Below are 15510 nucleotides of genomic sequence, written 5' to 3' on the forward strand. Positions count from 1 at the left end.
GTACGATCGCTGTCAATTTTCTTCTTTTCATCAAAGCCATCTTCATCATCGACCTTGTTCTCTATCTCTACGTCCACCAAACATCCTCCAAGTTTCTCTGCCGTCAAAAACCAACAATCACTATAATTACCATTAAACCCCAATCTTATAAATAATTTAACATGCAGGAAGAAAAGGATAATAATATTCCTGAACACCCCAATTTAGGAAAATATGAGATCTTTCCTTAAAAAACATTTTTTTTTTAGTTTTTGAAGCAGGAATTACCAGCCAACAAAAGACAAACAATAAATATTAAAGTTAAAACCTCATATTATTTATAATTTGGTTATAAATATAATCTTCCTATGTCTAGTAAAACATTGCAGAATAAAAACAAGAACAACAAAAGAAATAAGTAAAGAAAAACGTTTGTAAAACAGATGTAAGTGCAGGGGTGGCTAATATCAACCCTTTCAAAACAATACAAACAAGATGGTAGGGACGACATTTGCATTTTTCCTACATAATAGAAATGTGTTTTTTTCTTATAGCAAAGCCATATCGGGCTACATGCTGAGTCCAGCGAGGGAAATCGAACTCCTCATTTTAGCGTTATAAATCCGTAGACGTACCGCTGTACCAGTGTGGTACTACATAATAGAAGGCAAGAATTAATATATAGTAATATATATATATATAACTTTTCAATCACGAATGACAAATAACTTTAATTTATCCTAGTTTTGTGTGTTAACATTCTTCTATTCTGTGTGCTTGTGCAATTATATAGGGATGACACAGTCCTATCCCTACTGTCTTGTATTAATTGAAGTTTAATGCAAATACCACAGACTGTGAAACTGATTGAAGCAAATCAAATCTCACATTTATCTATTTTCTTGTTTGTACATTGCTGTCTTCTTTGTGCTTCATCTATGGAGGTAATTTCCTGATTTTCATGACCAGATCTTGTCTAACAATGGTAGCTATAGAAACAGTTAAACGACATACCAGAAGGTTTCCAATCAATGAATCTATTAACACCCCTGTAACACCAAATATTCTCGCTATTTTAGGTATGAGGCGTTATAATGTGATGGCCAATCCCACTATTCGTTGGTAAAAGAGTAGCCCAAGAGTTGGCGGTGAGTGGTGATGACTAGCTGCTTTCCGTCTTATACTGCTAAATTAGGGACGACTAGCGCAGATAGCCCTCGTGAAGCGTTGCGCGAAATTCAAAACAAATCAAACCTATTAACCCCTTAAACTTGTTTCTTTAAATAATAAATCTGTGTTAATTGGTCTAGCCGACAATCTACATTACTTTAATGCCCTTTTGAACTTCAGCTATGACATTTTGAATTTCTTTAATTTTATTATAGTTTGTCTGTACTTCTCTATTCTTGTTGTAGTGACTCTTCTGCACTTTCCCTTTATGTTGATCAGTCTTGTCTTAAACGACATTTGTTTTTATTTGTAATTTTTCTTGAAGCCATGTCTTGTTTTAGTAATTCATCTTTCAAACTATTGTCTTGGTGTTTTAATCTTCTCTTAACTTACTGAAACTTTTTCTAATCTTTTTGTCTATTTCTTCTTTATCATCTTTCAGTTATTTCATCATTTCCAGCAATTATTTTATATTTCGATTTCGCTTCTAATACGTATCTTCATTTTTAAGTTAGGTCTGGATTCTATTTTCTTTTCACTCAAATGATTCTACTTTCCCAAACAAGCAATGTATCATCTGTTTCCACCATTGGTCAGGTTCTTTTGGATCATTTAAAAATATATTATAAATTTAAGTTAATTTAATGATAACAAAACATTTTATTTCTTCGAATATACAATTTTTTTAACTTGTAGAAATTATCTCATATATAAGTACTTCTAAAGCACAAACTCAAATTTATAGATTTGAAATGACTGGCTGATTCAATAATCAAGCAAGAACACAAATTCGTTTCGCCAAACATGCGTTTTATAGTTGAAATCATTTTCTCCACTTTCAAGGAAATTACGGACGTTCATCTCAAGATGTCAAAAATACCTTTAGCCAACATTACTTAAATTAAATTATAACCTTATCTTACAACAATGTATATATATATTAAAGCTAGTAACAATAAAAAATAATTTCGTGTGCGTTTCTAATTGTAACATACTGAGAAAAACTATTGAACGCCAACGTAATTTGGTGATATGTAAAATGTAGTGACAATAAATAAATCAATATTTGAGCCCAGTCAGAACAATCTGATGGTTTGTTTGTTTTGACTTCATACAAAGCTACACGCGGACTATCTGCGCTAGCCATTCCTAATTTAGCAGTGTAAGACTAGGGAAATGGCACCTAGTCATTACTACCTACCGCCACCCTTTAACAACAAATAGTTGGATTGACTTACAGCTGAAAGGAAAAGCATGTTTGGTGAGATGGGGATTCGAACCAGTGACCCTCAGATTATAATTCGAGTGCCCTAACCACCTGACCATGCCCAATCTGATGGATGTCGGACCTCATAATCAATAGTTTAATATTTGAAGTAAGAAATATTATACAAATGTTTGAAGCCAAAGCATTCACGAGAGTAAATAAAACAGACTTACCTAAATATTAAAAATCCAGAATAATTATACAAATGTTCAGTATTTTAAATGTAGCAGGGGATACGTATTTACTGGATAGCAGATATAAATTTTACGCAGAACAACTTGGGAAATATTTAACATCAGAACTAATAAAACCTCATCAACTTCATGCCAAAATATATAGGTAAAATACCTAATACTTAAACAACTAGTTAAGTGGTATATCAGAAGAACTAGATATATTCTAACATAAGAAAATTAGGTAAATACTTATTACATGTTCGGCCTGGCATGGCCCAGCGCGTAAGGCGTGTGACTCGTAATCCGAGGGTCGCGGGTTCGTGCCCGCGTCGCGCCAAACATGCTCGCCCTCCCAGCCGTGGGGGCGTTATAATGTGACGGTATTATTCGTTGGTAAAAGAGTAGCCCAAGAGTTGGCGGTGGGTGGTGATGACTAGCTGCCTTCCCTCTAGTCTTACACTACTAAATTAGGGACGGCTCGGTGCAGTGGGCTAACAACCTACTCACTTAAATACTTGTTGAAGAATCCGCAAGCGATTGCGGCCCTATGCTCCTAGATGGAATCTAATGGTGATAACTAGCTATTACATGTTCAATAAGTAATATGAACTCCCAATGCTAGAATAAATTGATAAATATCTAATCTCTGAATAACTGATTAAATATAAAACCAAAGAAATTTGGCGAATATCTAGTCCCAGAACTACAACGAAATATATATTTAACAGAGAACTTTTTCGAGCAAAGCCACTATGGACTATCTGCTGTGTCCACCACAAAGAATTGAACCTCGGATTTTAGTGTAAGACCTTGAACTTATTGCCGACCCACCTAAGGACCTTTGTAGAGTCCATGTTACACTAGTTTATATATTAACTATATTAGTGAACTGGGTTAATATTTAATTCTGATTGATGTGGTAGCTTACTTTGATAAGAAGTAAATGATACGAAATATTATCATCCGATTGTTTGCTAAGCACAAAGCTACACAATGGGTCGTCTGAGCCGTGCCCCAGCATGAATATCGAAACCTGGTTTTTAGCATAATAAGCCTTTACACTTACCGCTTTTCCACTGGGTACTGAGCACCTAATATTCCAAAAACTAGCCTAAAAGCTAATACCAGAAAAAATAGGTAATTACCTAATGCCAGGACAAGTAGGTAAACACGCGGTGCTAGAAAAAAACCCAATACCATAATAAATAGACCAGCAGGTAGTGAGAACAACTACTTACTATACTGATAACAACTACGTTAGATTAATATATAATGGCACCAGAAATACAAAGGAAAATGTCTAATAACAGAGCAGCTTAATATTTTGAAACCAAAACCTGTATAGAAGTATACAAAATTAGAATGCAGATTTAAACATATTTAAAATTCATACAGAGTACAGTGTAAATTATTTGGAATCTTCATCAGGTGATATGACATCCTATTATTTGTAAGTAAATTATTTTTAAAAAACATTAAACTCTTCGAGTCCAGAGATACAGATATAATTATCTTCCGAACAATCTCAACATAAGTGGCAGGGCTAAACTAGTCATGAAATGGGCAAAAGTTAAAGTTACTACTTTTTGGTAAAGGAAATCCAAAGTGACATTCTGAACCAATGGTTAGGAGTAGGGTATTCAGTTCCTCACTTGATTCCTTCCAGTACCTAATGAGAAACTACAGACACAAATTTACATCAATGATTAATAGGAGAGTATAACATGTCGTTATTTAGGTCTTACAAATATAGAAAACTTGGTCACTTGTAATATCCATTTATCTGACAAAAACAAACCTATTTTATTTCCACATTCGGACCTTTATTTCTTTATTGACCTAACACGAGGCTCTCTAAAGTGTTTTAAAAATGTCACATCAACCTATAAACCCTCGTCAAGGAAATATTTGTACAACAGGATAATTACAGTAAGAACCTATGTGTGAAAGAAAGATTGTACAACAGGATAGTTACAGTAAGAACCTATGTGTGAAAGAAAGAATATATAAAACAAACTACATCTGCCATATCCAGTGCCAATGAGACCTTTCGCCCAATACCAGGTCTCATAAGGCCCATGGGAACACGACAGTCTTAGAAGATGTCTAGGCGCTATATAAATATACATCACCACCGTTAATAACACATATAAGCATGAACTGTTAAATTATGAAACAGATTAAATAAGAAACTTATAATTATTTTTTATTTAAGCCACAAACCAAATTTTACATATTGTTTGTTTGTTTTTAATTTCGCGCAAAGCCACACGAAGATTGTCTGCGCTAACAGTCCCTAATTTAGCAGTGTAAGACTAAAGGGAAGGCAGTTAGTCATCACCACCTACCGCCAACTCTTGTGCTATTCTTTTATGAACAAATGGTGGGATTGACCATCACTTATAACGTTCCCACGGTTGAAAGAATGAGCATGTTTGGTGTGATGGGTATTCGAAACGGCGACCCTCTGATTGCGAGTCGATCACCTTGATCACTTGGCTATGCCGGGCCGATCTGAGACCGTAACAGGTTCTTTTCCGATCTCTTTCTTGGACAACAAGTTCGTTTGTACAATGTTTCAATCATTAAATATGTTCTTATTACGTTCGTGTATTTGGAGATGCATAAGCGCAACGTCTAAAAGAGACGCATGGTTGTGCCCTACACAGTTGTTTTTGTGAATTATTTGCTATAATACCTTTATGCATACCCTAGTCACAGAATCTGTCCCAGACTATATTTGCAACCTTAATGATACAGGTAAAAAAAAACAACAATTATTTATTCTTCATCTTAACAATTTACAAGTTACTTCTGTTTATTAATTTACACATCTTAGAAATATTTAATATTAGAAAAATAGAAGATAAAATATTGACACGTTATCTAAGCAAAGATATTTAAACACAATCCTATTATAATCGTAGTATTATATAGGAATATAAATTATAGCATCCAATGTTTGTTTATTTTAGAGAAAGCTACAAAATGGACTCTGTACGTATGCCACGGTTAATCGCGCCCTGAGGTTCATCACTGTAATTTGGTAAACTTACAAATGACCCATCGGGGGATAGTTTGTTTGCTTTTTTATTTCATGCAAAGCTACACGAGGGCTATCTGCGGTAGCTATCCCTAATTTAGCAGTGTAAGACGAGAGGGAAGGCAATTATTCATCACCAACCCTTGGGCTACTCTTTTACCAATGAATAATGGGGTTGACTGTCACTTAACGCCCTTACGGCTGAAAGGGCAGGCATGTTTAGTGTGACGGGGATTCGAACTTGCGACCCTCGGATTACGAGTCGAGTGCCTTAACCATCTGGCCATGCCAGGCCATCGATATTTGCACAATACAAAATAAGATATATAGACAAGAGACGCTTTAGCGCTTAATGATTGACTCTCGATATGGTTTTGAGCTTTCAAGTATTATGACTGGTCAACGGGAGATCCTATAATAAACATTCGGTTTCTTATATGAGGATTTGTTAAAATTTTCTGGTCAACGTGAGTACAAACCGATTATTTAAACGCAAAATATTGATAATATAATAATTCTGTAGCTGAAATATAAAACTAGAATATATTATTGAATGCTATTAACACACCCGGCCAAGCCGGGCCTCTGGGGATGATGTGAGATTCAAATATAAATGTTAAGCTGTATGCCATCTTTGTTACTTCTGTTAGTAGAGAGTTTTTTTTTTCGTCTATTTTTCTGACGTAAGAACACAATATATTTATTTCTATAATGTTTGGAGAAACGGGCTGGTTTTTCTTAATCTGTCTCTCGAAGAACTACACAATTTCTATGTAATGAAAGTTTATATATTCTTCACCCCTACACAGACTTCTTTAAAATAAGAAGGAAAATGAAATTAACAGCTATTCCCAAGTTGTGACGGCCCAGCATAGCCAGGTGATTAGAGCTTTCGACTCCTAATCCTAGAGTTCACGGATTGAAATTCCTGTCATATCAAAACATGTTCGTCCTATCAGCTGTGGGAGCGTAATGTTGACGGTCAATCCCACTATTCGTTGGTAAAGAGTAACCCAAGAGTTGGCGGTGGGTGATGATGACTAGCTACCTTCCTCTAGTCTTACACTGCTAAATTAGTGACGGCTAAGGTAGATAGCCCTTGTATAGCTTTGTGCGAAATTCCGAACAAACCAAACCAAACTTGTGTTATTTCAATATATGGTTACCAACCGCTAAAGAAGGCACAGTTGTAGTCAAAAACATTTTACTTTATCTCGAATGCATAGGATACATCCTCTGTAAAAGTCTCGTATTCAGTAATCAGGAATTACTACTGACACAACATGTACATAAACGTGAGATAAAGCTTGTGCCAATCTGATAAATGTCTTTAGTTTGCCCCAAGTAAAAGACATAAAAAGTAATGAGGTCTGATGGTAACATCTAGAACGATGTAAAGATTTCAGATTCGTAAGAATTACTACACCTAAGATTCAGTTCAGAGGTTTGCAGTTCATTTTATTTATCTACTAAATGAAAAGACTGGGGAATTTATGTCAAACGATATTCTGATTATAACTGAAAATTCCAAGAAAGTCACGCGCCGTTTCTTATATGTAATGGCAAACGAGAAAAAAGCGTCATATGTCGACACGTGAATCGATTTGTGGTATTATTTGTAACTCGCTTGTTTGCTAAAAGGGAAGAAAACAAGCTGTGTCCAAAACTTCCAGGAGTGGTTTTAAAATAAATATGTATTAAAACACAAGTTAGTTTTTCACAGTAAAGTCATTCACTTACGTGTTTTATTTTATTTTTGTTCTTGTTCTTTTCTTTCTATTACTGACTACAGAGTGCGTACCACACGGTTAAGATACATAAACGTTGGTTAAACAAAAATATTCTTTTATATTTGTCTGGGGTGTAAAGGTCGTTTTTTTTAACTCTTATCAAAATGTGTGAAGCCCTCTGGTATGCACTACACAGTTTGAAAGACAACAAATAATATTAAAGACAATAAATAAAATTGAAACTATTACGATTCTGAGCTTCAGAGTTGTAACCATGGTTATCCTAACCGCTAGGTTCTCCATAACTTCATTTATTTAACATACAAAATGTATGTAATATTTCTAGACTTGGTTATTTGTAATAGTTCAGTAAAAAGTGTATTTGTTCTTTTTAATTATTACAAAATCCGAATTTACATCAGACTCTCTTTGCACTGTTTCATGGCGGTCCGATGTTTGATTGGAGACCCTTCTTTCGATTCACGACACAGAGAAATTAAACATCTTAAAAGTAAACCTTCATAGGGGAAAGATCTCTTCCCGGCGGACATACACATCCTTTGATGCATTCTTTCGTCAGGTTGTTTATAATCAAGTTATTACTGATATACTTTTCCAGTGCCCATACACACATTTAAAGATAACATATATGATTTTTTCTAATACTCAAACTATTTAAGTTAAAATAAGTAAATACTGATGATAAAGGTGATAGATATCACAACGACAATCATGCATAAACTATCGTTCAGCTACTAATATATCAATGATTTATGTTTATGTTTATTTTTGGTAATTCAGTTTTTTTCTCCTGTATACTTCCTTTTACCTTTCAGAAACGCTCTGAGTAGCACAGTGGTATGTCTGCGAACTCATACTGCTAGAAACTGGGTTTCAATACCCGTGTTTAACAGAGCACAGATAGCCTTACGTGTAGCTTTGTGCATAATAAAAATGAAACACACAAACCAACCTCTAAAAACAAACCTTCGCCCTCGAAGCCAGTCTGTATGCCACCTTATACACCTTCCTACTTTCAGAATCCAGGAATTAGCACTGTTCAGAAATTTGCTGAATTCCGGTTAAATATTTAATGACTTTTATGCGATCCTGGTTATAAACAAATCAACTATTTTTTTTCTGTGTGCATACAGCTCAACTCTTCCCGAATAGGTATCTTACTGCGTACTGCTGATCTAACTTGAACGCTAGATTTCATATGTTTTTATAAAGATAAGTCGAAATAATTTAAATAACTTCGGGGTAGTTTTGAGTTGAAATATTATAAATATTTCATCTAAAGCAGTGTAATTATTATTTTGTTTTTGTCTCTAGAGGCTTAAGGTTGACTGGAGTTTATCTCAGGTGGAAAGGCTTAAGAACTCTATATTATTGACCATTGTTGTGGTATCACGAATGAGACTAATTTCCTTACAAACATGAAGCAGAATATTTTACAATAATCAGGAAATTTACAAGGATTGCGCTACAGAGATGTTAGACCCTGGTGTTCGTTTCTAGTGTATAGGTAAATACGCTGTAGACGGTTTGAACAAAAAAACAGAATATTTATTTTCACAATAAGAAGGCTAGCACGAGGACTCTCCAATAGATAATCATTTCTCTTTTTAGTTGGTGCCCAATCTAATTAATTTTCCTCTCTCGAGAATGAACGCTCCAACTCTAAGTTAGCACATCGTCTAAAAAAGACAAGTCCTCTGTTGAACATCTAAAGGAGAACTGAAATAAGAAAGCATGCTCGGATCTAAGATATTAGCCACTTTCTATGTCCAGTGGATAGTGTTATCTCGTCATTTATGTTTCCTGACAGCACTGGTCAGCTGTCACCTTCAGTAAAAGTCATCAGGGATATTTTAGTATTAACTCGTTCAACCCGGATTCTACACAGCAGTTAGAACAAGACTAAACACACTAAATGATCTGAAATATAAAAAAAAACACTTTAGAAAATAGAGAATATACTATATAGACGAATTTCATATTATTATTAGGGGTTAAGGCAGGAATTTCCTAAACATTTGCTTACGCGAATTCTTTGTTTGCTTGTTTTCTTCCAAGCGACCTCTCCCACATATATTTTGTTATAGTTATAACATGACAGGGTTTCAATATACTATTCATTATAGACCTGAAAAAATGGAATGATATTAGTACTTAATACCATCGCGAAATCTAAGATTTCTAATTTGTCTAATGTTAGACAAACCAGATATCTGATTCTTGAAAATGAATTTTATATCAGCGGTAACTTAAAGTTTCTAAACATCACTCCTTTTGGTTTCTCCTGTAAGTGTTTAGTGGGTAAACGACTTTAATTGAGGGCGTTTTCTTACGTATGTGAAAGAGTAATCCAAGGAACTTATATTTTTATATCACATATGTGATACAAAGGTTTCTTTTGTTTGTTTTGAATTTCTCGCAAAGCTACACGAAAGCTATCTGTGATAGCCGTCCCTAATTTAGCAGTGTAAGACTAGAGGGAAGACAGCTAGTTATCACCACCCACGCCCACTCTTGGGCTACTCTTTTACCAACGAATAGTGTGATTAACCGTCACATTACAACGCCCCTACGGCTGAAAGGGCGAGCATGTTTGGCGCGACGGGGATTCAAACCCGCGACTCTCAGATTACAAGTCGAACGCTGTAACCCACATGGCCATGCCTGGGCTGTGATACAAAGAAGTTAAAAGGTATCAGCTACTTATAGCCAAACTTACTAATATTATTATACGTTTATTGTTTAACATGTTAACATGTATGTAATGACAAATTGATGGATATTTTTCATTAAATGAAGTGAAGTGCTGAAATAACAAAGATGCTATATGTATTACACCTTAAGCAAGTGAAATTAAGTATTCAGATAACGAAGAAGTTATTTGTATTGCATCATACAGAATTTCATTGAAATAATGAAAATCTAAATTTCTGAGTTATATAAATTTTTTTCTCTTATCGTAATAGAAATGTATCAACATTCAATTTGTTTACACCTTATGAAAACGACACGTATGAGTTTTAAAGGAACCAATCAGAAAATGATGTAATTTAGAATCAATATGATTAAACGAAGAAAAAAAAAGGTGACAAGTTTATTGTTTAACGACCTGTCACATCAGTCTGTTTAAAACTTTGAAAAGTTAAATAAATCTAGATGATGCTCACGTGGAACTTAAATCTATATTTATCAATAAAGCCCGTCAGTACGACATAAACATGTAGTATTTCAATGGTGTTCATTTGAAGTTATCAAATTATCTACAGAAATATTCGTCCTTTTAGTCAATTCAGAAGCTATAACTTGTAACGTAAGTAATAAATCTATCCTGTAATAAGTTTGAAGTTGAATTATATTCGTTACTTTATTTCAATATTACATTTACCTGTTTATCATTTAACTTCAAATTCGGACTGCTTATTTTATTTCTTGATATAATCCCTTGAGCTAACAGAACACAATGCTATATCCAAGCTAAGTGGCTTCGTTTATTGTGTTGGGTAGTAGGGAAATAATTATTGCTTTCAATGTTGGATCAATTTCATAGAGAGACGACTATGTATCATAGCGGTAGGAAGTCCTTATGAGAAACTCCCTGACGGGTGGAATGAAATACATTGCATTAAATACTGAGTATTATAGATCGTAAAGTATACTAGAAGAATGTCATTGACTAAATCGTATAACAGTGCGGGTGTTCTTACTGCGTTGAACTTAACACGAAAATATACAGTGATGATTTAGTGTATACATACACACACGTTTACTTTACAGTTTGATATAATTAATTCAAACTTTGCCTCTTTTCTTCATTAATATAACACTAAAATGTTTTCCGCCACCGATCGTTCGAATGATATACAGTGTTAATCTGCGCAATGATTTAACCACGAACGAAAACAAAAAAGCCACATCGAAACAAGCAAGTAATGGAAGTTGTTTTTACATCTAACTGAACTGTAACACATCAGGCAACATAAAAAAGTTTGGAAGCCTTCCCGAAGCAATTCAAATAGATGGTCCTAAGGACAGCGTACGTGATAACCCAGATCAGTGGATAGCATACCTGCCTTTCTAGCACGAAGACCCTGTTGCCGCCTCATGTAGTCCTTCACATGGGTTTCCGTGAAGAAGGCAGCAGATTGGCAATAGAAACGTATAAAAGAAACAACGAAAACTCCACAGCTAAAATTAAATTAAAGAAAACCTCACTAAAAAATTGGTAGTTATATTTAAGTGATAGTATATTACTAATCTTAACAATGAGTGACGTACAATATCCGCTACCTTAGTAATGTTCCGGATATGCTTCAGAAATAGTTCAAAAACGTAAAATAAGATTTAAGCTCATAAGGAAGTTAAAATTAGTGGATTTTAATTTATAGGTATAAATAGACAGCTACACAAAGGGTTATCTTTGTTCTGCCCACTACGGGTATCGAAATCCGATTTCTAGCAGTATAAGCTCGCAGATACACCGTTATGTCACCGGAGGGTAGATATAAAGAAATAGGGCATAAAACGCTTTCTTTCCATCATTGTTCAACTGATACCGTAACGAATGAATCGCACAGATTATGTTAGGAGAATCTAGAAACAATCATAAATTCTCTGTGACTGATTAATAAATGACACGCCCCTCATTGACTCCTACATGTATAGGTGGGATTATGGAAAGAATTATCGGAGCAGTTGTGCGCCACACCGTTTTATCAAAGTGTCGATAAAGCTTAACCCTATTTTTCCGTACTGTTATCGATAATATATTTCGTAACATTAAAATAATGTTTAAGAGTTAGATGGCTTTGCAAACGACACACACAGTAATTTTATAACTCACAGTTGTGTACAGTAACTTTACAACCCACAGTTGTATATGGTAACTTTACACCCTACAGTTGCACCTTCTCCTTGGTTATCTAGTGCAAAGAGCTGTTTTTTTTTCTTTCGGCAGTAAAAATTAAGTAACAGTGACCCGTGACTAAAACTGCTAGTAAATCTGTAGGATATATTACACAGATAAAATTCACAATAAAGAAGTAACACTTTTTCTCGCCTCCTAAATTTTGTCTCAGATTCTGCACGTGCCTACACAGTATGTAAGAGTATAAAAACAAAGATTCGATTTCAAAAGAGTATATTTGCTATATTTATTGGTCCGTAACATTAGACTGTGTAAACTTTTGTCTGAAGCTTGACAAGATATGACACAAATGTTTTAAATATTTTTTTTCTGAAAAATAAAAGATCGTTAAATCAGTTATCTTTCTTTGTGTCAACACTTATTACCTGCGCACATGAGTAAAGTGCCAAATAAATAAATCACAGAATATTTTACCTGTTATCTAAAGTAGCGTTGTGGTCTGTTCCATTCTGGTGTACCTCAGACTCGAGATGGACACGTGCACTTGACTTTATTTGATTGGCCAGCTCTTCGTGAAGTTTTATTGTAGAAGGTTTCATGTTCGATAAATCACGTTTACAAAACCTGTGTTCTTTAAAGTAGTTGAATCAGGTTCATATAACAAAGACACTTGACTTTCTAACGAATGTCGTCTATATGGTTTAGAAAAGTCGGGAATGTTTGAAGGACTATTACTATTTTCGATGTTTGACGTTTCCTTTCTGATAAATTTAGATACGGCACTTTCTTGACCAATAGCTTGATTACTTTCGCTTGTAGGCGTATGGTTCCTAAGCTGACAATTATTTTCGATAATAACAGGTCTTTCTGTGTAACAAAGTCGTGGGACCCATCTCGTTTGGGTTTTATCGGCTCCATTTATTGACGTTTCTGCCTGTAACGATTGGCTTTCACTAGTACAAGGGAGAGACGTTTTGTCGACTGACGTGTATGTAAATCTCGCTGGCTGAAGGGAATCTGGTAAACCACTGTTGTAGGGATTCAAAACAGATGGATACAAAGGTGATGTATAATACGAACCAGCACTCATAAAACTTGTCATAGTAAAAGATCGTTTTTCTTCTTCAATACTATCGAGTAAATAGAAAATGAAATACAGAGAAGGTAATAACAGTTAAAAGCAAAGTAGGCATACAATAACTCCAACTAATTGAATCACAAGTAATATGATCCTTAATAATCAAATATTATAACATTGTAATAAAATCCATCACAAACACAGCATTAGACATAAATGTTTAAAAGTTATTAATTAACATATTCCAAAGAAGTGATACTAAAAGATGGCGCTATGCAGAAAGATTTAGGGAACTTACCGTAGAAGCATTATTGGTCTGGCATGGCCAGGTGGTTAAGGCACTCGACTTGTAATTCGCGGGTTCGAATCTCCGTCACACCAAATATGCTCGCCCTTTCAGCCATGGGGGCTTTATATTGTGATGGTCAATCCTACTATTCGTTGGTAAAAGAGTAGCCCAAGAGTTGACTGTGGATGATGATGAACTGGTTGCCTTCCCTCTAGTCTTACACTGCTAAATTAGTGATGGCTAGCGTAGATAGCCCTCGTGTATCTTTGCCCGAAATTCAAACCAAACAAGGATTACTTTATCAATTTTGTACATTTGCAGCTCGATAATACGTTGAATTTTTTGTTAGTTTGTTGTTAAGCGCAAGGGGGTTACATGTGCTTTCTCCATCGCGGGTATCGAAGCCAGATGTTTATCGTTATAAGCCCTCATTATTGCAGCTGAATGACCAAAGAGGAGGGAGTTGATAATATGTCAACAGATTACACAAATTAATGCTGTAATTTTTGTCCAAATAAACTGAAATAAGACAAAAGATGATACTAAGTTGAAAACATTCTGTAAAGAAAGTTCCCTTTATTAAAATACTTTCTTTTGTATTTTTGCTTTTCTAATTATAACTATAATGTAACTTGTTCAAACTACTTGTTTGGACTTTAGTTTACAAATTATTAGCTATGTAACATATTGTAATAAATAGGTCTCCTTGTTGTTTAGGATCATTACAACTAAGGTTAGAAGTTAAGTATCATGCCTCTTGCTGACCGGATGTAAATGGTTGAGTGAGTGTTGTTAATTGTTGATTGGATATAAATAATTGCTTATTTGTTGTTCAGCGTAAAATTATACAACGAATTATTTATGTTTTATCCACTACATATTGAAACCACATTTTTAGTGTCGTAAGTCTGAGATGTGCCGCTGAGCCCCTAGGGGTCTGGATGCGTGTGTTTTCTTATAGCAAAGCCACATCAGGTTATCTACTGAGTCCACCAAGGGAATTCGAAGGATTTGGATGTAATACTCATTTTTTACATTCAAAACAAAATATAACTAACTAGTTTATGGTTCTGTTATAAAGTAGATTTTCAAACAATCCTAAAAATATGAATTCGAGATGTGTTATGAACATTTACATTTCTTTTTATATTGAAACTTCAGTAAATTTCTAATTTTTGGGTAGATTATAAATTAGGTATATGTAAAAAAATGCATGCGTTCATAATATTTGTATATTGTGAGTGAATTCTCATAATTTTTGTTTTATCACTATTTATATAAATTTAATTTATATTAAGTCAATACCTTAACATACTGAAATGAACTTGTAAAATTCGTTTGTCAATCTTCACATCAACGTGAGTTGCATTTAACCTGTATCATGTACATATTGATGTGATTAGTCTATAAAACTTATTCTTAACTGACACACAAATTAAACAGTAGTGGACTCAAAGTAGAGCCTTGTAGAACATCATATTTTATAGTAGCTGGATCGCTTATTATTTACCTAATTTTATCAGTATTATCAAATAATTCATGAACCAATTACGTAACTTTTTCTTATACAAACATGTAGAGTTTATTCAGTGTATTTTATGATTTAATGTATTAAATGTTCTACTTAAATCAAGAAGCAATACGAGTACTTTTTTCATTTTTAACTAATTATGCATTTACCTCATTTGAAGAGTTGTTAACAGCAATATGGTACTTCTATTATTGTCAAACTTATGTTGACATTTCTCTATAATATTATCTTTTCTAATAATCCAATAAAATATAACATTTTGTTATATATATATATATCTACTGTATCTTTCCATTACGAATGTTCTTGTTCGTCAAGCCTGATTAAAAGGTCACTCGACCCACAATTTATATATTTATGTA

The 15510-nt window shown here is 34.2% G+C and overlaps 1 protein-coding gene across 7 annotated transcripts in view; it reads right to left on the reverse strand.

Annotated features, from left to right (window-relative positions):
• LOC143232363 (uncharacterized) overlaps positions 1 to 12864 on the reverse strand; it is a 69391-nt gene extending 56527 nt beyond the window's left edge. For all 7 annotated transcript variants that reach the window (XR_013017505.1, XR_013017504.1, XM_076467700.1 and 4 more), the window contains exon 1: positions 12725 to 12864. Coding sequence is in view for 5 of the 7 variants with exons in the window: in XM_076467700.1 (XP_076323815.1) it covers positions 12725 to 12849 (125 nt within the window). In the remaining 2 variants the exon portion in view is untranslated. The remainder of the gene's footprint in view (positions 1 to 12724) is intronic.
• Positions 12865 to 15510: the final 2646 nt, after the last annotated feature.

This window comes from Tachypleus tridentatus, chromosome 11 (genome assembly GCF_004210375.1).
Source record: "Tachypleus tridentatus isolate NWPU-2018 chromosome 11, ASM421037v1, whole genome shotgun sequence".
Lineage (NCBI taxonomy): Eukaryota > Metazoa > Arthropoda > Merostomata > Xiphosura > Limulidae > Tachypleus > Tachypleus tridentatus.